We start from the raw sequence: 24,726 nt of genomic DNA, 5'->3' as shown, positions 1-24,726 counted from the left end.
ACTTAATCTTACCTACAGCTGTGGTCTCCAGCAAGAATGTGACGATGCAGAAGAGGTTCACATTAGCATTATAAACAGTGAACTCGACAATGATGGCTCTTGTGTATATATCCAGCCACGTGTTTCTGAATAGATACTCAAGGGTGCTGTAAATGAAATATGCAAGAAACTGTTTACTGAGGGCCTCTGTCTGCTTTTTCTACTTAAGTGTTACACTTGTCTTAAAATGGTATATCACTCCAGCTTTGTTCGACTAGAAAATAACAGATTTTTACATCTGTGTTTTCAATTGTAATAAATTAACTGATAAATCTGAAGGTCACTGAGCCCACTGAGGATAATTTAAAGTCCTCATCCAGACATATTTTAAAGTATATGAAAATACACTGCTTTGATTTGATTTGATTTGATTTAACATGGTTTTCCTGCATGAAAAATAAAACATACAATTCTGAAAAGGGTCTGGAAATAAGGATCTTTTCTCCCTCTCTAAGAAATTCTGGCTCTGGCTTTGCTCATGCCCTGCCCACCACTGCTGTTTGCGGTAGGTTTCACTTTCTCAAGTACTAGCAAGGTGCTAAAACAAAGTGAGGAGATAGGTCCGGTACGCATGACTATGCTAGTTTGATCGATGACAGAGCAGTGAGCATCAAGAAAGCTAGCGTTAGTGTTAGAGGAAATACTGGAGAGATTCAGCCATATATGTTGGAGCCTCGGTCTGACCTAGCTCAGATGAGAAGTCTGCTGTGCACCAAAATCGGTGACTAGCAGGCATATCAGAATGGTAAGTGTAGTTAGAATCTTTCATTTGTTTATGTTGTTTGTTTGTTTGTTTGTTAGCTTGTAACTAGCAGTGCTGATGCAGTGTTAGTGGTTGCAACATACACTGGTTTGGTTTACAAAAAATACCTTTAGTTCTCAAACTGATGCATTCCAGTTTGATAATGGACGTACCTGCTTGCATTTTGTGAATCTGGACCAAGCTCTGCTACAAAGCCACCTCCCCTGTAGAGCACCATTTTACCCCAGAGAGGATGAGCCCTGAGCTGAGCCTGCGTCTGGTACGTCCAAGGGCTGGAAGTGCTCACAGAGATATTATCCCTTACAGTATGGTTCCAGCCAGGGTCATAGGAGCCCATGTCTTCTGCCTCCCATGAATATGGAGCGTGACAGTCTGGCACAAACTGGAGCATGGAGTCTGCAGTCTTACAGGAGTCCTTCTGCACTCTCAACTGACGAAGACGGGCATTACCCACTAGCTTGGAGTTTCCATCTGTGATAAATCCTGAAACACAGCTTTTTGCAGTTAATTTGCAGTGCTGAATGAAAATTACTTTAGGTGTGTGGTTGCCATTTGTCACACATTTAACACTTTGGTCAGTTTACTGGGTCTGAGCCAAAGATCTTTTTAGGGGTGTTTCACCCAGAGAATTGTTCTGCACAAGACTCTGCTTGCCATTGTATGCACTATATTCAAAACTATCTCTTTTGGGGTACCAAGAAGCTTATCTGTTAGAACAGGCAACCCATGTCCATGCCGCAGTGGCCGCAGGTCATCCCCTCTCTTTCCCCCTTTCCCACTAAGACTGTCCTGTCAAATAAAGGCCAAAAAAAAGCTCCAAAAATTAGTCTTTAAAGAAAAAAAGACTAAACAAACACTTGTCACTTGTGATTGTAACTTAGTAGTGTGGATGATTGCCTTTCAGAACACATAAAAAAAAAAAAATCACCGGGTCAGTCTGGGTCAATATAGCACTTGCAATAGCACTTGCACAATACAGGGCTAACTTTCCCAGTACCAATGAGCTGATGTTCTAACCCAATGGTATTTTTTTAATTATTACCATTGGGTTATTATGTTATTATTTATTATCCTGTATGTTAATTTTGTTATCTCATACAACACATTTTATTCAGTTTGTGTTTGGCTATAATCCTGTACGGATTAATTAAGTGGCCAAGTTGTTTGTGCTCACACTAATCCCTGGTCAGTTTTCAAATAAAATTTGTTCAAACAAGATGTTGTCCAATGTTAACAAAAAAGAAAGAAAGGCTGCTTTGTGCAATTGTAATTGACGGAAAGAAAAAAATACAGAGCTCCCGATGGTTTGAAGATGCAGACAATATGGTCTACAGTTACATCCACAACATGGTAAATACTACTCCAGTGTTGTCGGTGAAGATTCTCAGTCATCCAGGTCATGGTAATCTTAAGAGCAAAATCGTAGGCAACTGGACTTGCTTGAGTTTCCTGAAGACGTTTCGCCTCTCATCCAAGAAGCTTCTTCAGTTCTAAATGACTGGTGCGGAGTTGCAGGCTTTAAACTTCCTGTGAATGTGAACCCTTACAGAGTCGCTGAGGTCACATGTGAGCTCTAGGTTTCAGAGTCGTTAACGTCACGTAAGTCGTTGACCCACCCGGCCATCATGTGAGATGGGACCAGGTGCGAATGGAAGTGAAGTCGCCTACTGAACGAAGCCAAGAAAGCCAGATGTGAAAGAAGCCATCTTCGTCAAACCGGAACAACTATCGTTGAACCGAGGAGGTGGCCTACGCCATCACTTATCACCCACCTGCAATGCAGCCTTAGGATCCCTCCCCAGATGACTTCACATCGATTCACACCTGGTCTCATCTTATCCTAACAACACACATGATGTCCAGGTGGGTCAACAACATATGACCTTAACGACTCTGAAACCTAGAGCTCACATGTGACTTCAACAACACTGTAAGGGTTCATACCCACACAGAGTTTAAAGCTTGCGTCATCTAGAATTGAAGAAGCTTTTTGGATGAGAGGTGAAATGTCTTCAAGAAACGCAAGCAAGTCCAGTTGCCTGCGATGTAGCACTTGTGAATACTCCAGTGTTATCAAACTAAAGAAAGGAAGGAAAGGAAATCAATCAGATGTTGTCAAACAGCCAATGACAACCAATCTGGCAGAAATGTGACCCAATCCTAAAATCAGCAAAGGGTTACCAATTAAGGCAAAAATCAGGCTTAATATATAAGGTGTCTGTGTGGTTTCAGCATTCAAAGCTGCAAAATGATTAACATATTGAAAACATTCAGTTACAAACGGTAATGAGTGAACCGTTCGGACATACCACAATCCCAGCAGTCACAATAAAAAAAAAACTAAATAAATGACACTAGCATTGTGTCAAAACAACTTATTGTCTTTGGTGTGTTTCTACCCATTTGGTACAGTTACGCCAGCAATAGGCATGAATTAATATGTGTGGGTGCAAATACAGCTGCAGTGCTTTTAAAGACAGAGTTATCCAGTGAGAAGTTGGGATCATGAGAATCACCTGGCACCTCTTAACAGTTCCCTCTGGCATGAAGGACTGTATAAAACCCAGCAATTATCTTGTGACAAGAAAGCATTTTGCTCCCCAGTGGTGGAGTTGTTTGTTTGAATCCACAGCATGAAAGCGAGAAGTCTGTTTTTCCGAAAAGCAAGGTTTTAAACAGCTTTCACACCAAAACAGTTTTGGCACAAGACAATCACGGTCCTACAAAAGGAAAAGGAAATAGAATGCTTTGACAGGAGGCAGTATAAATTATTAAATAACTAAATGTGTAATATAAGAATTCAGAAAAGCACAGCCATAACAGAGCTGTAAACCTTTCTTTACAGCTCTGACACAAAATCATTTGGTTACTAGGACAACAAACAGCAGGGTCTGATCACTTCTTTCTCATCTGCATGAGGTGTTATATATATTTACCTGGATAAACTCCAAAAAGGTTGCTCAGTAGTGATGTATTAGCCCAAGTGAACACTTCTCCAAGACTCATGCTGTCTGAGATCCCTCTACTGAAGCTGTTCCGGATGTGCTGGTTCAGGAAAAAAGCATTGGGATCTCTCTGGCCATACGCCATCAGCAGCAACATCCACATAAACCCCATGTAGGCTGCAACAAATGGGCACATTAGAGTTCTCTAAATTCACCATGCAAAAACAGAGCTGGGTGTCAGAGTCAATTAATATTAATATAAAGCAGATGCTGCAATTTTTGAATAAACAATTTTTTAAAAAAAATATAATTTACCAGCTGCGATTTTACTGCTGAAGAACAGTGCATAATAAGCACACAATAACAAGAGTGACAGTTAAGCAGCATGCACAACACCAGGACTCTGGAACTGAGGCAGCTAAATGATATTCAGTCATCATTTATTTTAATATTTACAGCTGTGCTTTTCTTACTGTAATGTGTCAAATTGTCTGCTGTGAAAAAGGCTTCCTGCCCTATGAAAATCAATCATTGGCAGAATAGATAATAATGGTGGATAATTAGAGTTGTAATGGGAAAGTTAAAATAGCATGTGGATTCTCTCTCTATATAAAAATTGCATACTGAATCCTGTGAATGACAGGCTATTTAACTGCATCGCATAAAAAAAATGATTCATATCCATTCACTTATTGCCATAAAACTGTGTTTCTACTTACTCAAAATCTCCTTAAGGAGGGCAAAGGCTTTCTGTTCCATTATCTTGTTTCTTCTCATTTTCTCAACGTCTGCAGGAGGCGGAGGCTTATAGAGATTACTGTTCTTTCTGACCATTTGTTGTTCCTTACGTTCACCTGTGGGTAAAGTGTAATATTTTTGTAACACCTGCACATTTTTTGATGATAACCAAGTCAAAATCTGAGACCAGCGAAGAGTATTTAGAAGTTTTATCTTTTACCTAGATTTCTGTCAAACTCCATATTTTCAAAATCTTCTTCATCAACTTTCTTTATTACAAGAGCAAAGAAGACTGCAAGTAAAAGCACCTGTGGTAAAAGGATAAGTTAATACAAGTGTTCTTTCTAAAGAGAATAAATACAGTATAAATATTGACATCTGTAGGAAAGTTTAAAGGAGCAGTGTGTAGGATTTTGTGGCATCTAAAAAGTAAGGACTGCAGATTGCAACCAGCTGAAACTTGGCTGCTAGCCCAGTACCTGCTAAGGTGTGCTCACCTTTTTTCTCTGATAACCTAAGATCCAAGGGTTCAGGAGGTTTTTACTGGGGGCCATATTATCTGCAGAGGTCTTTTCCTCTTCAAAACAAAGGGACTTGGCAAACCGGTTAAAAAAAATACTGAATAAAGCAGTGTTTTTCTGATGCTGTTCGGTTTGCTGCGGAGTGGCTGCTAACTATAGTGGATGATGCGAAAGCACGAAAATGCAAATAGCCCTAGTGTTTGATTTGTCCATTGTGGGCTTCTGTAGAAACATGGTGGTGCAACATGGTGATCTCTGTAGAAAACATACTTATTATATTATATTCCATTTCTACCAATATATCCCCAGAATCCTACACACAGGACCCTTGGGCCCAATTCCAATCCGATCCCTTACAGACTCATTGACTTAGAGGCGCGTTCATGTGAAGTGCGTGAGTGTGTGAGGGCTGTCCCATTGTCAAATCGTCAAGTCAGTGAGTCAGTGAGTGAGCCCTTTATGCCCCCTTACCGTAGGTCAGCATCGATGCGGACTTACGGTAAGGAAATTACCCACAGTTCATAGCGTTGTGACATCAAATACAGGGGTTGCCCTCGGAACACCGGAAGTAACACGGTCGGCAGATATGCAAATATTAACGTTATGGAAGGAGAGCAAAAAAACAGATAGATAAACAATGAAACATTACATTAACAAGGATTTAAGATGGTACATAAACACACATGAAGTCAGAGGAATACCAGTGGTTATATTCCACACACAAAGAATATATAGATAGATAGATAAATAGATAGATCTATCTATCTATCTATCTATCTATCTATAGATATATATAGATATATATTCTTTGTGTGTGGAATATATGCTGACAATAACTGATAAATGATCACGCCCAGAGCCGCCAGTGTTAACAACATTTTGTAGAGAGGAGGATAAGTTCTGTCCCATTCCTATTTGTAGCATCCGGAGCCCTTTCAGACTCTCACACTCAATCACTTACAGCTGACGTCAGTTAAGTCAGTGAGGGTTTAGGGCTTGAGTCTTTAGGGGCCGGATTGGAATTGGGCCTTACACTATGATGTTAAGCTTTCTCAAACATGTACAATGAATCGGATTGGAAATACAGAGCTACCACAGAGGTATATAGTTCTTTATGAAGAGAGGAAAGAATCTTTTCCTCACCTTCAATGGCTGAATGACGAGGATACTCTGAAAAAAGGAGATGATCATGGACACCAACCAGCTCACAGAGCGTTCCTTCCCAAATTTCAACCCATAAAGCATTGTGAAATATCCTGATACAACACTGCTTGCGATCACTAGCAGCCAGCCGACAAAAATAAACCACCAGGGTAGCCCTCCATGACAGCACACCCTTTTCTTCTGACTGCCGTCACCATCCGTGCTATCTGCAGGACTCAACCTGCAAGTGAGAGCAGTGAAAGAATACCATTCAACTCTCTTTAGAAGGCACTTCACTTGAGTATTATTATTTTAAACTACATGCAAACTGAATTTTACAAAGGACATTTTCCTGTATTTCAGCTCCAAAACATTTACTTCAGTCATTATTAGACTATAAAGTTGCATGTGTGAACTATATAAAGTAACTGATATAATACTAAGCTGTTCATTTAATTTGTAATTTTTGGCCCATTATCCACAAACTGTGTATTTCGTAGTGAATAGTTAAAACATTTTTGAAAATAGGTTCATTTGTTGTGACTTGGCTGAAAACATCAATACCACTTTTATGCTTGTATGCTCAATATGAAGCTACAGCTGGTTAGCTTAGTTTGGCATAAAGACTGGAAATAGGGGGACACAGAGAGTCCGCATCTATCCAAAGGTAACAAAATTCGCCTTCCACCTTCAATCATAACAAAAACAAAGTGAAAAGGACATGTTCTGGTCTTACAGAGTGTTTACAGGGGTTTTTACACTGCAACAACTTCATGGTGAATAGCTGCAGGACTCAGTGACCTGAGACCATGAGCTCGCTGGTCACAGTTACAGCACACAAACCTCATGAACCACAACTCATGGCTATTAAATGTCTTGTTTGTGTACCAATTAAACAAACAAGGAATAGAGGCGTTGGCAGGCTAACCCTAGGGCCACACTGGACACGGAAGCGCTGCGAATAGCCTTGAAGCGTCTTGAAGCGAAGCCAGTTTCCTTTCGGCGCCTATGTTAACCGATTGTGTCATCCACACCGGCCGCGCCGGCGCTGCAGTGAACGTTTCGGCGTCTGGTCTATTTTCTGTGTGAGCCGGGAGTGAAAGTGTCAAGCCGGGCAGGAAGTCAAACAAAGGAACAACAACAGCATCTGGTCAATTTTCAGAATAAAACAAATTTCAAAATAAAACACCCCGTTTGACAAATGCAATGTATATATGTATTTATATACATATTAGTCAGTGGTATCTAAACAGAGCGCGAGAGAGATGAACACACACACACACACACACACACACACACACTCACAACCACTAACACACATGAGAGAGACAGAGACAGAGAGGGCTGGGGCACACACACGCAAACAGAGAGAGATACCCATGATGGAAAACAGCCCCAAATGTGACGGAGACAACAGCTGGGAGCAGAAGCGCTTGTCGACCGGCATGGAGAAATGCACGTCTGATGTGAATGGGCTCGCGCGAGAATTTCGGTGCGCTGCGCTTCGAAGCACTTCGTTGGCAGAGGCCCTGGTGTAATTTTTCAAAATTACACAAAGCGAGGCTATTTGTCTTCCTCTGCTTCTAGTCTTGAGCTAAGGATTTATGTTTTGCTTTGTTTTTCATTTGTTTGTAGTGTCTAATGATTGGATCATGGATTCTTTGTATGTAATGTGTTGTTTGAATGTATATAATGGATATAATGGGATTTATGTGTCTGATCCAAGTGGCAACCTATGGGGCTGAAAAATGAAACCAACATGGAGGTGCCAAAAACTGCATTAACTGAATGACCACTTGAGGCTGGCTAAGGCTGTCAATCCCCATAGACCTCCATGTTAAAATGCCCAACACTACAGCAGAAACAAACATGTTTACAGCCTGGTACAAAAAACAATTTTGGTCTCTATAGCTTATTTCAGCATTCAACATATGAAACTAACGAAGATGGCGACAGCTGAAATGCCGTACTCAAGGCTTCAAAACAGCAGTCCACAAACCAAATGGTGACGTGACTATAGCTACTTCTCTTTTTTTTAAAAAAAAAAAAAAACAGTCTATGGTCAGACCCCAGGAAAACTAGCTGAAGCTGAACCATTAGCTTTTAGGGATCGTAACAAACAAATTAACCATCTCCTGCCTCTTCATATCTAATATAGCCCAGTTTCTCATAGTGAATAAGCCTATTTTGCAAAACACTGAACTATTCTTTTAACATTGACGCCAGCTGTTTTCCAAACCGCCCAATTTTCAGTTGGATTCCGTTCATTTCAGCACACAAAGAAAACCAATTTGCGGTGACTTGGAAAATGTGTGATACATTTAAAGACTCCTGACAAAGTTCTGTGGATGTCAAAATGGTATTACACTTGTGGGCAAGGACCATAAACCATAAACACAATGCTTAACAATAGCTGCTTCCTTGTGTTGGAGGTCAAAGTGTCCTTGAAAGCACAACCAAAAACAGTTTTCAAAGTGGTTGCCATAAGCAACAGCGCCTGTGTGATAAATAACATTTACAGAATAACAAAGACAAATAAACATAAAGGCAATTAATACTTAACATTAAAGTCTTTCAAGCAACTTATAAGGCTTCGGCTCATCTTGGAAATGGAAAATAGATACACAGCTTGTAGATAACACATGCAAATCCACCACTGTGGTCTTTTAAATGAGTGACTTCTGTACTTGCTCTGGGTGAGCTCATCTGGGTTGGCACAGCTAAATGTGAAGAGTTGATCTTCAAGAGAGCCCTTCATGCCCTGGACCTGCTGCAGAGCCTGGCTGTAGCTGTGTTGGGTGGGGAAGCCGGAGGGTCCCAGCAGGCTCAGCTCTTTGTCAATGTGACACAGCTGCCGGTAAAGATACTGGGTTTTGTTGCTCTTCTTTTGAATCCCCTCTACTGTTGACCCAGGATGCATACTTGCACTGGCCTCTAAAAATGTATAAGATTTCAGACTTAGTAAACTGTGTCTACCTCATTATTTGTGTATGTAAGAATGTAGGCACATGTTGCATAGGGTTGTGGTCAGACAGAGAGTAAAGTAAAGTCTTTGCCTGGCAGCATACCTTCAAATTAGCAACAGATGCAGCCTGTGTGTTTGTGTTCAGCTCATCCTCTGAAAGTTTCCGAACTTACTAGAAACTTCCAGGTGTCTTTGTTATACCCCTTCAATGTCTATACTTTTTTCTTTGGTCACCGTACTATTACACAGCAGACTTAATAAGCCCTGAGATATGTGCGGAAAATGTCATGCAAGTCAAAGCCTTTCAGCTCACTCAGACGCATATTTGTGTCCTATCATGTCTTTCCATCGACTTTGTATGCAGTTTCACTCTGTCTGAACACACAGTGAATTGTATTACCCCTAATACTTAGGGTGTGAAATCAGTTGCCTTGGAGCCAGACAAATCTGCGAGAAAGTGTTTTATCTGCTCTGGCAGCAGCATCTGGCACCCCTCACCTTTGGACATATTGCCAGCAACTCTGACGGGCCAGTCACAACCGTTTATCTAATACGTGGTGTGGTTGTGACAATGATTGTAAAGAGGAGCACTGCTGAGGCATTTTTGACGATGAAGAAGTCAATCTAAAACAGTTAAGGCCTGTCCTGTTGATTCAAATATTTTAGTGAAGTAAGTCAAAACACATACTAATGCTACACCATCACAGCTCATCTCTGCATGATGTAGTTGATTTACATTTATCTGTTGCTCAGTGCTATGTCATGTTTCCTTGCTCTAATTTGTTGTAGATCTATTTGATTGTGTTAAGAAGCATTTTGGTCTATGCCCATTGATAACGCCCCCTGGAAATCAAAAATGAAATAAGAGAGTCTGGAATACTTCACATTTGCGAACTTGTCTGGCAATGTCAGGCTACAAAGTCCGTTCATGTCTTATTCCAAAAAACTGAAACACAATGGGATTTTCTGTGCATATTTGAAGCTAAAAATACATGTGCTTCTGTCCTGGGAAGACAAATTTGTGCACCTCCTTTTTTCATGCTGATAATATAATCACTTTTTGGTTTTGTTGTTCCCAAATTTTACGCAAGCCTAATAAAGTCAGTATACTCCTACTTATGCACAATTGAATGCCCAGGTATTAATTCAGATTTTCACAAAGTCACAGTGGGCAAACATTTCGCCTTCTTTTTCTTTTGTAAAATTTGAGAACAAAGCATCACTTTTCAAGTTCTGCCCCCAGTGCGTTACATTTCATAGAAGAAGACATGAGGCAAGCACATACATTATCTTTGCATTTATATGAAATTTTATCAGTAAAGATAAATAATCAGGTTTGCTGCAGGCAAAATACTTTTGAATAGTCAAGCACTTCGAAGAAATGATATTAAGTGAACTGAAAAGAACTGAATTTACCAGCGTGTGTTTATACTGTAGCTGAGACTGTGGGCAGAAACCCTCAGTGTCAAGCTTCTTAAAAGGACTATTGAAAGAAATCTGTGAAAGCTATCAAGTTTAATCAGGTTTAGCTGAGTAGAGCAGACATTAGCTGGGGAAGCGGACAGGGCTTAAGCACTCTCTTACATCCACATCAGCTCATGCTATAAAGAGCACTCTACAAAATTAAGACAGCATTATCTCAAATGTCACAGTATCCACCATCCACAGCAGGTACACACCTGGCAGCTGAGGCTGAACGGGGTTGCAGAAGCTCTGAGTTTTGGTCTGGGTGGTGTCGCTGGTTTTGTTATTCTGTTTGATGAAATCCTCCACCACAGAAAGGACAGCATTGATATCCACTTGTTGTCCAGGCCCAAACTTGAACTCTGTGCATGGTACATTGCTTTTTACAGTCTTAGACAGTGAATGAGCGATTCTTGTGATATCCTGAGAGAGAAAATGTTCAAATACTGTGGTGGGTTTTTTTTTATATATATAAAATTACATACTATATATGCATTTGTAAAATACACTTTATTCATTCAAAAATAAGTATTTGCATATCCATTGCTTTTTGAACATGTACGTGGCCATAGAAAATTTATTATTATATAATTTGAATGCTACTGATTCAGCAGCCCCTAAATGTCTATGGCAAACATTGTAAATAGTTACCTATCACATGAAAAACATGAAGCACCTACCTTAATGACAGAGTCTAAAGTGACACTGACATTCATGTCGTTGGTGTTAGCCTGTGAGCAGGAAGTCTGCTCCATAGTATCTGGTTTTTCTGTTTTGTGCTTGCAACAAGACTTCTCCCGAGGACAAGTGTTTCTGAAGATGCTGACAATAAGGATATTCACAGGAAACATGATGAGAGAACTCTGAACTCCAATCATGAACTGTTGCCAGCTAAACTCAAAGTGACCTGAAAATACAGAGGATGAGAGAGAGAGAGATGAAAGACACTGTACAGAATGTCCACAGCATTTTATAAAGGATTATGTCATCTGCAAATTCATGAATGCATATTTTGTCTAAAGCAACTACAAGGACCTTTTTCATAACTTGATGTTATACCACATCTCACAATTTATTTCATAAATAATATAGACAGATTAAGGACTTTGTCCAGGAGGAGGAGGACCAATTCAGGATTGATTATGAATCTTTTTTAAACTACTCATATGTTGAATGAGTGACCAAATTTGACCTGTGTTTTCCCCTGCACTCTATCTCATTCCCTTTTTTGTTCTTCTTTTCTTTTTCTCTTTGCTGACCCTGCCTCAGTGTCACTTATTACCAAAAAATATCACCACATCTGAAAAATAAATCTCTAAGAAATTTCCTCTCCTGCTTCCTTTGGGCTGGCTAATATATGACTCACTTTGAAACTTTACCAGGGAGGTCATACAGAGTCATTATAGTATTACACTGAGACTGTTTCATAACCAATTTAAACTCCTTGTAGCTGAACTCTAGAGTTCTGAAAACTGCCAGCACATTTTTTTTTTCTTTTTTTTTTCATTAATAAAATGTGTTATACCCAGATCCATGGTCTGCTCAGAGGGATCTGTTGGGATGCCATAAAACATGATGCTGGTCAGCATGGTACAGAGCAGCAGGCTGAAGCAACAGGAAACTCTCTGAACACAAGTGAAGGTGCTACTCGGTGGTCGACTGATCACAGAGTACCAGAGGTGTCCGTCACTGAAATCCTTTGAAGTCTTCATGAAGAACAAGTTACTGGAAAAAAACATGGTACATTGGGAAATAAAAACATTTTACAAACTCCATGAACTACCAATTAGTGATCATTTAGCATTAGTTTTTTTTTTTTTTAAACTCTCATCATTTCATCGCTGCATAATCCAACACATGCTCACTCCAACCTCGTCACATATTGGCGTTTGGTCATGAACTTTCCACGACCACATACGACATGTGAGGTACCCTGAGTGTGTTGGTTGTTGGCGCTCTGGGACACCGTGCCAAGTTCTGCTTGTTACATGCATTGTCTTCTTTCAAAATACACGTCCGTTTTCACAGAAAATTTACCGTTTACATACAGTCTCTTTCAAAATAAATGCACTACTTTGGTACAACACCGAAAATTGACTTTTTTTTCCCTTCAACAACAAACACGTGGTAACATTTCGGCAACAAAAATATGTGGTTAGGTTTCGGAAAAAAGACAGGGTTTGGCTTTAGAATCTTACAGGACGTGAACACCGCTCTCTCAGGTGAAAGTTGGAATTAGAAATCTGAACACAACTTTAAAGGGCCAGTGTGTAAAATGGGTTGAAAACCGTTGGAAACAGTGACATCAGTGGTCAAATTCTAGATTGCAGGGCTCAGTCACTCACCCCTCCTGTCGGGTAAATGACGGTGGCCTCGTAGGGACAAAAAGCCTTGCGCACGAGTTTTTCAGGAGTAGGTCTATCTAGCGACGAGGTGAATGTTTATTTAGAAATCTAAACCATGTTACGATATTGTAATGAATCCCTCACGAGCAGGAGACCAGAGGAGCGCTCGGGAAAAAGGCCCGTTTATTTGAGCACTCCAGAAACTCCAGTAACACTCCACTCCGTCCCAAACTCTGACTTTACACACATACTCGTTTACCATTCTAAGTGGGGACCCCCCTCCCCTCTCTGCTCCACCAGTCTCCAGTCCGCACACTGACTGACAGCGTAGCCGGTAAACAGTGCTCAGCTGTTTATTTAGCCTAGCAATATCTCCGGACTATAGTAGCTGCAATGGACGACTTTGAACGCGATTTTGAAGAGTTTCTTGTAGTGGACACAGACCCAGAGCCATACCTGTTTGAGCCGGAGCATACAGATGAGGAACTCCATGTGTTTGATGCTGAGCGGGTGAGAAGAGAGGCTGAATGCACAGAATGGGATTCGGTGCTACTGCTACCATCGTTGGGGAGATATATCACCAGGAGGAAAAGCACCGCAGAGAGTGCATCACAAGGAGTGAAGCTGTGTCTTCTTTCCCTCGCAGATGACGGTTCGGGTTCGTTCTCTCCTGTTGCGTGGTAAGTGTGGTCCATTCGCAAACTTTATAACTAAAAAAACTTTTCACTACTCTCTATCGACGAACTACTAACACTCTGCTGTTTCCTCCTCCTTCTTCCTTCCTTCCGCTGTCTTCGTTGGTTCATTTATACACGCGAAACGCGTTCTCTGGCTGGCTGGATTGTCCGCTCGGTCTGCCATACATACATGGCGGCGCAAGATGGCGATCTCTCTAAATCAAGGCCCTTGCTATATATATATATATATATATATATATATATATATATATATAAAAGCATAATTATGAGGCTACGAAAGCCAAACGAATTTTATTTTATAGCGATCATACACTTGTATAAACATATTAATGGGTAGAATATTCAGATTCAGATTCAGACTGACAATAAACCATGCCAAATATTACACACTGGCCCTTTAAACACAGCATTTTTGTTTTGCTCCCATTTTTCATAGGTTTAAGCTAAACATGTAAGACTTTTTTCATGCACTCAATAGACATAATTTTTCTCAAATTTTGCCACAAATTTGTTAAAATTTGTGTTGATGAGCACTTCTCATTTTCCAAGATGATCAATCTACCTGACAGATGTGGCATATCAAGATGCTGATTTAACACAACATCATTACAGCACAGGTGTGCCTTGGGATGGTTGCAATAAAAGGCCACTCTAAAATGTGCAGTTTCATCAGATAACACGATGCCTCAGATGTCCCAGATTTTAAGGGAGCATGCCATTGGTATGCTGACTGCAGAAATGTCTACCAGAGCTGCTGCCCATAAATGTCCATTTCACAACCATAAGATGCATCCGATGTCTTTTCCATTAATTTGGCAGTACATTGAAAAATGGGAGCAAAAATAAAACAGTAACAAAAAAAAGAAGGACATACTGTGCTGTGGCCTACATAGCTGAGAGTAACTATTCAGGGATTTATTCAGGCACACTCAGTGCTATTAATTTTGCATTTTCCTGTAACATATTTAAATTGCCTTTTGACTATCTGGCACAGAATGAATAGAAACATCCCTCTATGTTATATCTGCCTCATTCATTTTCTATGCATCAATAGATTTTGTCCATGGTAATAATTGTGATAAAAAACCATCTCACAACAGTTTGGGTTAACCATTCCTTTTTGCTTGTACTGCTGTGAAAAACCATATTAAAAAAAACCATACATACTTATCTCTTGGCTTGTTTGATTCTGCTGTCATGAAACAAAATGCACAAGTGTTGGAGCATAGGAACTCAGCTACATTCTGCCCTCTGGTTTTAGAATATGCCATAACTCAAAACCTAGGCTTGTGGTAAACTTGACAATATTCAAGCAAAAATCATTTCATTTGCATTTAATCTGCACTATCATTCACATTCAGATGAAAAAATTCTGCTTGGGTTTCACACTCAGCCTTTAGGCTTTCAGCAGTTTCCTTGACTGTATAATTTTGCCACCCATACCTGAATGGTTTCACCTTACCTGAACCTCTTCAAATCCACCTCTGTCGAAACAGGAAAAACTTTATCGAGGGAACAATCGCCCAAGTCTATCGCCAGCCAGGAGTTGCATAGAAAATGCCATTTCTGTTCCGTCTGTAGGTCCTGTACCACGACATTGCCTACATACCTGGAAAAAACACAAAGAAAGCAAAAAGGTAAAAACTTTTTTTTTTTTTATGTCAAAAGTCAGTTTTGTTTTGTTTTCTAAACAGACCTCAAGGTGGCAAAATGTTTTGTTCGGAGCACTAAAGTGACAACTTAATTGTATTTGATGACTGTGTTCTCTTACCAAAAAAAAGAAGAAAGGAGAAAAGAAAGAAACAGTAATTATGGATAACTGTGAGCCAAAACATATTGTACTCACATTATGTTCTAAGTCATATCAACTACATCAGAGGAAATGCTATGGCTTATGTTATATTGCAATAGCTTCTAATGGGATTGAAAAGTACACTTTTAAGATGCTTTTCTAAATGGCTCTGACACATTTACCTACCAGGAAGGATGGCTCCCTGAGTTGTTGTGCCACAGTCTAATGCCCTGCAGATCTCCCAGGGAGAAGGGTGTAGCTAGCAGGAACACATCCACTGCTCCTCTCTCAAACACACGTTTCTTTGGATCTGTCAGATGATGTGGTTCACTGTTTCCCTCTGCACCCAGCAGAGTGATTGTCACCTAAGATAGTTCAGTTGTCTGTATTTTAAAACTGAAAAGTCCAAAACAAAAAACTTACAAGTATACAACCTCCACTTTGACCAATAAACAACAACAAACCTTAAAGGGAACATTCCCCACCTTTTATGCCTATGTCCAATTAGTGCTGATGGTAAATGTAGTCCACTGAAGCAATAAATCCCTCAGTGCATGCTATACTGACCAAGAAAGCCCAGTTTCCCTGCTCATGGAGCCGTGCCAGCAGTGCAAACATCGTCCATAACAGCCTCTGCACTCATATTTTGAGACACCACTGTTGGAAACGTAGCTAGTTGGAGCAGCAGCAGCAGGAAGAACAACAGACCTTGCAGCTGCAAACTCAGCTTTCCTTGTCAATATAGCATGCACTGAGGAATTTATTGCTTCAATCTACTACATTTATTAACACTGACTGGACATCCACATAAAAAGGGGGCACTCACTTTTGGCTATTTAGTGCAATTTAATTAAAAGTCGTATGAAACTCTGCAAAGGTCAAGAGACTGTGTGATGTATACAAAAAATGAATATTATATCTGCCTTTCATTTGGCCGATCAGTGTAATTATGACAATGTCAAAACAATCCACTGTAACACATTGTTTGAGAACTTTTTCTTAGAATTGATTCAATGACATTTAACATATTCTCTCAGGAAAAGTCAAATACACACTCACCAAAGTAAGTCTTTTAAATTTTGGTTTAGACTTAAACAAATATTGATTATCGGAAGACTGAATAAGGAACAAGAAAGCTTGAATGATTTGCTGGTAAAAACACTTCTAAAAGGTTCACAGATAAAAGCTCCCCCCTGTAAAAATAACCAACTGAGTTGAAAACAAAATCTAAATGTATCCATTATTAATTGATGCTGTAAAAATGTATTTACACTGGCCACATAGCATAAGAACAAGCTGGTGGTCTCCATTGCCTGTGCCACTACAGACATAAACCAAACACAAATTGATAGTCGAAGCAGAAGTAGCCGGCTTGTGGTTAAAAGGTGGAACTAAGAGCAATGAAATCACTTGATGAGTAGCCGTCTGTCCTCCATTTAAAACTATTCAGGCAGAGATCTGACCCTGCACTTGTTTTGCCATTAGCTGTTTGGTTTATGCTTCACAATCACTGGTTCATTCACAGCTTTGTAGCTAATAACACAAAGCTCCCTCCACCACCATAGCTAGGGCTGAGCAAAATACTCAGATGAAACAAGTATCCTGTGTAGATACTGTACTTTATATAAGTACATGTTTCATCTGCAATAATAGTGCCAATATCTGTACGCGATGAAGGAAAATCCTCATGAGGGTAGCTGTTTTCAATCTCTTATTCTTGTGATCAAAAATGATCTGAAGCTCAATCTGGCAATTGTTCTGTTGAGAATTTTCTTAACTTCTGATTTAAAGGGGCTTTATTAATGTGGGAAACATTTGCATTGCTAAAGCAAGTGTGAAATGAAAACAAAAATTGTGCATATAACAAGTAAAGATCTACTGGAGCAATTGAGATAAACTGTAGCAAAATGGTGCACTCCGTTTTCAGACTGATCGTGCCCCCAGGCTTAAATAAAGGTAGGATCTGGAGAATTTTCAAACAAAACAAAATATAAACATATACAAATGAAATCCTGCTTAATCATCACCTATGGGCTTCTACTCATGTGTGGTGGTGACTCTGTTTGCAGAGCTCCTGCCCTTTAACTCTAATTGTACTTCGGGGCGGAGATTTCCCCAGCCAATGAGAGAGCGCAAGTGCCATGCCCGAGCGTGTCCGAGCATGTCCGAGCGTGCACCAGCGCGAGCCTTGCCTGAACCTCTTCTGTGAAGCCTTCTTCCGTACATCCGGGCTTCGTACACCCGGGAGAGTTGAGCCTGATAGGAGGGGCCAAATTTGTGTGTGTGTTTACAAACAGCAACTGGAAAATCCTCCAGACCCTACCTTTAAATAAGGACGCATTCACACTGGTGCTATTTGGTCCACTTTAAATGAACCCTGGTCCACTTCCATGAATAGTTTGGTTCATCTGGAGTGGTGTGAATGCTCATTCAAAGTCTGGTGCGGACCAAACAAGCAAACCCTGGTCCGCTTGAAAACTGGGGGTCTCGGTTCACTTGCAAGTGGACCCTGGTGTGGTTCGCTTACAGTGGGAAATGCAAATGGACTATCCAGTGAACCAAAGAGAGGAAGTGACGTAGAGCACAGTGCATTTTGGGGTGGAAAAAAACAAAGCCAACAGTGCAGGCTGGGAGAAAAAGTTTGAAAATGTCTTGTGGGCAGACGTGGAGTAGTGAGGAGGTGCAGGCACTTATTAAGATATGGTCAGAGGACTATATATCGCAGTTGCTTGTGGCTACCCACATTGGATTTCTGTTTTCAGTCCTGGCCAATCGATGAGCCAAACTTTTTTTCTTCCTCATGCTTTTTTTTTTTTTCCTCGTCAGTGGTTGTTTCGGGCAGTACCACCCCCCAGATGAGCAGCTGTTGTAACTGTGTGACGTTGTACAGGCTTTAAAAAGTGCAGTGTAAAAGTGAACTGAACCAAATGAAGGTGTGACATTTTTGGGCATTCCCCGCCCAATCGAACCGAGTCCCGATACAGACAATTTAGTTGATTGAATAGAAACAGATACAGATAAAGGTGTACTAACTCATCCCTAACCCTAACCTCCTACTTACGAGGTATTGTTGTTTTACTTAAAATGTAATGTCCATGTAATGCTTCTTAAAAGGATATCAGCAGAATCCTTGTTGTGGTGCAAATTCATTGCAGGCTCCTGCCAAATCTAACTTTAAATATTTGCTATGCACTAATATCATATTTACCTGAGAGGAAGTGGAGGCTCCTCCCCGGTGCCCAGTGCTGACACTCAACAGGTAGCGATACTCGTCCATGGGATCATTGTCCTCCAGCACAGTCACCTTGACCTGCCGACCAGCCAAAAACATAAAGCATGTTTCTTTTAAGATGCTTTTTGTATGTGGGGTTACATTTTATGTTGCTTTATTATTTTTTTTTATTATACTCTGGTACTGAAGATATACTGTACCTTGGCCGTGTCTTGAATGTCTTTTCTTCGTGCCCACACAACCACCAAGAGATAGGCCACAAAGAGAGACCCCACAAAGCAGACAACCACAGGATTCTCAGCAAAAGTCGCAAACAGCTCAGCAGTGCGTGATGGATCCACAAGGTTGGGAGTGACGAAGAAAGAGCTTCCGAAGAAGGTGAGGTGGTTGCAGAGGCACACTGTGACTAAATGTGTGGTTTCTACACCGACCTTGGAAGACAGTAAAAACATTTATTGTCATTAAAGTTTCAGAGACATGTTACACTTGACAGACAGATTGAATTACTGCACTTACCCTGCATCCATAACTGCTCCAATCCAATTTTGACTCATTCCAAAATTTGCATGCTGTAGTGATCGAGGTAATTGTTAAACTGGCATTGATGGATTTTATACCTGGGCCTACAATGGGCCTCACTACAAGATAGTGCATTCCAGTGTTTCCCTTTAAATCTTTAGGGTCTAGCAGCCAAGTGTATCTCTCCTCTGTACAAGACATACACACAAGTACTCAGATAAGTATCAAATCAAATTTAAAAGGCATTAGAGTAAAAACATGCCATCTCCACCATGAAGCAAAGGGATTTGTTACCTGGTGTTGCTCCCTGATGAGGCATCTCTGTCATTGCAACATAATTGGTTTCAGTAGGGTAGGCCATATAACCCAGGAGCAGTTTGAAGGGTAAAGGATCATTTGAAGGCACCATCTTTAAAACATATATTGACAGAGTTGCAACAAAATGATGAGTGCATAACTTGATGCGTCCAGAAAGTTCTTAATTTAAAGACAGAAGAATAGCAATTATATTCCAGATTTTTTTCCCAGCATTTTCAGATTTTCCTCAATTTTTAGACTCACGATACCAAAAAAAATGGCACAATTAACAAACAATCAAATCAGTAATAGTAGAAGAATTTATGATGTTGGCAATTGTGGTGGCCATGCAACCATTTCTCAATCCAGGGCATTAAATACCAATGCTTTGTCAGACCCCTTGTCATTTTATAGCAATACACACTGCATCCTTTAGCATATCTATAGCCCTTTGTAGATAGGAATAGTGCACATTTGCAGGAAAGCCCAATCAGTCTTTTTTCAGCATTGGCAGTATAAAAACAAAATCAGGGAGTGTGGCAAAATGCCGCCTACCTAATTTTGTTTATACAGAATGTGCCTTTTTCGGGGCAATGGGGGGCGTAAGAAAGTAACAAAACGTGTAGCTCAGTGTGTGACGTAAACAGTGACGTGGGAGGGAAGCCGCAGCTAGTCAGTCCTTCGGCAAGTCTCTCTTAAGTTGGCCCGTTCTTCGCCTTCCCCGTCATCTGACGGTTAATGGCCTCTTCATTTGCAAGGGCAATGTAGAGTCTGTATAGAGACTAGGTTATATGTAACATGATGGTAATACGTCATGTGAGTGCCTATTTTTGTCAGTGATGCAAGTGCAAGACAATTATACGTAAGTTGCATAATATTATGTCAAAACAGTATTGACTTGTGGTTTCACACAAGACACAAACAGCTTCCTGGATGAAAGTCTGGTTTTGTTTGACCCACGCACCTCCCTTTCCTCCCGCCCTAAGCAGTATTTCTTGCTCTTTATACTAAGTCAGTTGCTCTGAGCCTCAAATACTGCAGCAAATGGGTTTAAATTGGAGTTAGCCCACATGCTAAAGGGTGCCTTTGGCATCAATGTCAGACACTGAGGGCATGACAAAGTATTGGCATTTGACACCCTGGAAATAAGAATGGGAAGTGTTTTGCTAGTAATACAGCCAATGTAATAAATGTGTCAAAGTAAACCAAAACTGATGTGAAATTAGTTTTCTAAGGTGCTGATTACACGTCTCAGAAGTGGAGGTAAGAACATCTTACTGCACCTTTAACACCAATGTATTGTCAGCTACAGGAATGTCTATGGTGGTTGTGCTGTAGTTTCCCAGGTCCAAAACCGAGGTGTTCACCTGCTCTCCAACAGGTCTTGGCAACAGAATCTGCGGACCAGGCAAAGTGCTAGAAATACATCCAAATAACAAACTCTGTATACAAATATAAAATGATTCTCTGTACCATCTGCAGATTGTAATCTAATAAAACATTTTAACAAGCAGGCGGTGCAATTAACAGAGTGTGCTCTCCATGGTCATCATTTACAATATTGTTCTATTTTCTCATCTGTCCCATTAGTTAGAATAGTGTATAAGATATAAATGGCTGTATGGGTTTGGTATTTACAGTCTTTTCATTGTGTTTGGTGTTCTATTGAAAGCTGGAGAAGGGAAAACAGTGTAGTGTAGTTTATTATATATGATATAAACAACATTTAAAGTTAAAATTTTGTATTTGAATGTGTGTTAATAGTAAAAGTATTACAACATAGCCTCACTGCTAACATGAACAAACAAATAGACTTTCTGTTTGTCTTCTACTGTTCACACTTTGAAGTGTTCTCAAATGGTCTTGCTCATGTGAATTTAATGACTCATGACTCCCAAACAGTAAACAGCTGAGACACTAATCTTGTGAATGAAGGTTGAGGCCTTAAAAGTCACTGAGGCATTTCAAAGCTGACAGCATGCAGCACACCTGGGGTCGCTGGATACAAAGTGGGATGAGTAAGAATCTCTGTTCATGCATTAAAGGCAGGCGTGTTATGCACTGCCAACTCCTCTAATCCTCTTTAACCTGAGTGCTCTCCTCGTGGATGGGGGGGCAATGAGTCTGTTTTTAATGAAGTAGGCAGTCCTAACCTAGCCTAACTGATATATTGACTGTTCTCTTATGAATCTGCTTCAGCTTATCCCAGTGGTCTTTGCAGCCACAAGCATCTCTAACCCCAGGTTAAGTGCTCCGTTCATGCTACTGCTAATGAAATACTTACTTATGTACTGTACGCTGTACATTGTCTGACCTTTTCATTTCATAGAGTACTCCATACAAGCCACTTGAGTTGATTGTTCAATCTGAAGTCTGTTTTTGTTAAAAGGAGGTATAGACCTGTCCCCACAGTCAACATGCTCTCAACAGGAGAGCACAGCGTAAAACAATCCCCACTTGCTGCACTGACCTCGACATCCTCACTCAAGTTCTCCACAGGGATATCGGAGCCATCAGTTGTTGTGAGGGATAGAGCACCTATTTGGCCACTGATGTTTCCTCTTTCATTCCAGGAAAATGGGTTTTTGTCTACGCTCAGCATCTGTAAATATGTTTAGAGTGCAAAGTAGGTTTAAGCCCCGTTAGCAGGTCAGACGCTTCAGAAAATTGAGAAAAACATAGCATATAACATGCACACCATCCTCTGTATTTGTAGGGAAGGTGTCCTGAGGACAAAGACAACAGTAATGTTGAGAGTTAATAAAAAAATATCTGTAGCAAAGTAAATGCACTAACCAATGAACCACAAGCACATGACAAATTAATGCATTAATATACCAGAGAAAATTGATGCATCATTTTGAAGTGCTGACTCTGAAAATCAACAATCGACATGAATACGGGTAAACACATCAGCATTTCTGACTCACCCTTATATCCACTGGTTCATCTGAAGGTAACACATCAGGGGGTAGTTTTGGGAGAGAAAATGATGGGCTGGAACTGTTGGGAATATTTATAGACTCTGTGTGCAAACTTCCAGGTGTCACTCTGAGGGACAAAAAGTAAAGAGACTCATATAAGTTAGTTAGTTAGTTAGTTAGCTGAATGGTTGGTTGGTTAGTTAATAGTCAGTTGTGTTTTTTGTTTTCAGTTTTAGATTGCTTGTGTTCTTAGGACTACTGTTCAATCTTTGGGGATCTTACCCCTACATGTTTTCAGCACAGAGCCAAATGATTTAAAAAGATGTGCAGGCCAGAGGTATTACTCTACATTTTAAGTGCACGTCATTCATATAGGCACTTTGTCGCACTCTACATTTTTTTGGTAAAGGCAGTAACAAACTGATAGCCGACATTTGAACCCAAAGCAACCCATATTTCTTACATCATTTAGAAATCTCCCAGCACAGGGAAATACTCGTATAATCCCCATCTTAGCCATCTTCATATCTGTCCAGTAAATGTAGCCTACAGCTACAGATGTTACAAATGGTTAGCTTATTTGAGCATTAAGACTTGAAACTGGGGAGAACTGGTAGCCTGGCTCTCTCCAAAGAGAAAGAGCACCCACACAGCTCACTTAGTAACAGCTTATCTAGTTGCAGTGTGTTAGAGGAGCTGGGTGGGAGCTTTGGCTACCTTCAGATAGAACAATGTTAGCTGTGTCCCCTTGTTGTCAGTCATTATGCTAAGCTACAGTAACCTGCTGCTGGCTATAGACTTATATTTACCACAGAGACATGAGAGTGCTACCTTCTCATCTAACTCTCCACCACAAAGCAATTAATAGTACTTACAAAAAAATTGTACTATTGAAAGAAGTCTATCCACTGTATATGACAACCGTGCTAAAGGACTTACCTATGAACAAACACACCAATATGAGCTTGTTGGATGATAGTTGGCCTCTGGTGCACATCTTTAAATGCTAACAGTGCACTCTGTGTATTGCTCAGGGCAAGGAGAAGGGCATCAGAGACATTCCTCTGCAAAAGATAACACAAAGCATTCATGTCAAGAGAGAGTTGTTCTGTTATAAAGGGTTAGAGAAAAAACACCATCAGCACTGGACATAAGGTTAAACAACTTACACTCGAAGAATAGTGCAGGATATTGCTTATTCCTTCCACAATGGTGCTGGCTGCAGTGTGTATTTCATTGATATTTTCTTCGCTATTGGTAATGTTCATGTGGAGGAGGGATGAGCTGAGGGCTGCAAACAATAACGAAGCCTCTTCCTGTAGTGTGGGAATCAGGGCTCAAAATTACAGACACTTTTGTAAGATTTTATGTTAGAAGTAACATTTTGTATAATCAAGGACATGATAACACTCTCCTGATATCTCACCTCTTACAGTAATATCCTGCCTCATATACACATACAACTTACAAGACTGAGTTAACCTTGTCCTTCCAATGGCTATACATTGACAAAAAGCAATAAGCCATGGTTAAAACGGCACTTGACAGATTTTTCCTCCTTCCCACAAAGTGTGATTCACTGGACAGTACCTGAGCAGAGGTGCTGAGTTCAGTGCCTTTCTGGACAACAGCAGTAAGTCCTCTGGTGGTTGCTTGAACTTCATCTGGAGTGTTGATGGGAGCTGCTTTTACTATGTTATTCATTATGTCCAGCATCTTCTCACGAAGCTTCAACAGATAAAACCATGACATTTTGTTATTAGTGTAGTATTTAGTTGTACAATATCTTTAACCAAATGAAGATTAAAAAAAGTCTTCCATGTAAAGACAGGCTGTCTCTGTAGGTTGTACTTAGGTTCATGGAATTCTACTTATTTGAGTCTTGAAGAGGGGTGTCAGCCACACACCTCAAGGGGGGCAGACACAGTAACCTATCATACATGCCTTTACAATCACTGTTGGGCAAGTTAATTGAAATTGTAGGCTAATCCATTACCCATTGAAAAGTAATACATTACTTTATTAATACTCAACAGCATAAGTGGTTGCACTGCTTGTCATGGGGTTTGCATTGCTCAGCTCAGTTCCATCCATTGTTTCCACTTCCCCTCATAAGCACTGTCAGTACTTTTATCAGCTCCTTTACCCCAGTCAGTTGTCAGTATTTTTGAAATATCCTGGTTGTTTATGTGAGCATCATACCCTGATTTCAGAAACCTAGATAAGCCCTTATTGTCATGGTTTTGAGAAACCTGGCTATATTATGCGGTAATCTGATAAAAACCAGATAGGTGTAATTCAAAGTGAGATTAGTCAGGCAGTTTTTATTTGGAAATGGGTT

At 40.3% G+C, this 24,726-nt stretch overlaps 1 protein-coding gene across 1 annotated transcript in view; it reads right to left on the bottom strand.

The window, feature by feature from the left end:
- The window catches only part of LOC117251062 (polycystin-1-like protein 2), a 62,496-nt gene that overhangs the window by 13,946 nt on the left and 23,824 nt on the right, over positions 1-24,726 (bottom strand). The window contains 22 exon segments of the mRNA XM_078174829.1: positions 13-146; positions 955-1,285; positions 3,739-3,924; positions 4,467-4,601; positions 4,706-4,793; positions 6,150-6,390; positions 8,852-9,083; positions 10,794-11,001; positions 11,259-11,485; positions 12,104-12,303; positions 15,084-15,230; positions 15,600-15,778; positions 18,622-18,723; positions 18,846-19,103; positions 19,105-19,352; positions 19,459-19,573; positions 20,745-20,858; positions 21,932-22,063; positions 22,392-22,512; positions 23,325-23,449; positions 23,555-23,701; positions 23,976-24,113. Coding sequence (XP_078030955.1) covers positions 13-146; positions 955-1,285; positions 3,739-3,924; positions 4,467-4,601; positions 4,706-4,793; positions 6,150-6,390; positions 8,852-9,083; positions 10,794-11,001; positions 11,259-11,485; positions 12,104-12,303; positions 15,084-15,230; positions 15,600-15,778; positions 18,622-18,723; positions 18,846-19,103; positions 19,105-19,352; positions 19,459-19,573; positions 20,745-20,858; positions 21,932-22,063; positions 22,392-22,512; positions 23,325-23,449; positions 23,555-23,701; positions 23,976-24,113 — 3,808 coding nt within the window.

Source organism: Epinephelus lanceolatus, chromosome 14 (assembly GCF_041903045.1).
Source record: "Epinephelus lanceolatus isolate andai-2023 chromosome 14, ASM4190304v1, whole genome shotgun sequence".
NCBI lineage: Eukaryota > Metazoa > Chordata > Actinopteri > Perciformes > Serranidae > Epinephelus > Epinephelus lanceolatus.
The sequence above is the reverse complement of the archived record's forward strand: the minus strand, read 5'-3'. Positions and strand labels throughout refer to the sequence as shown.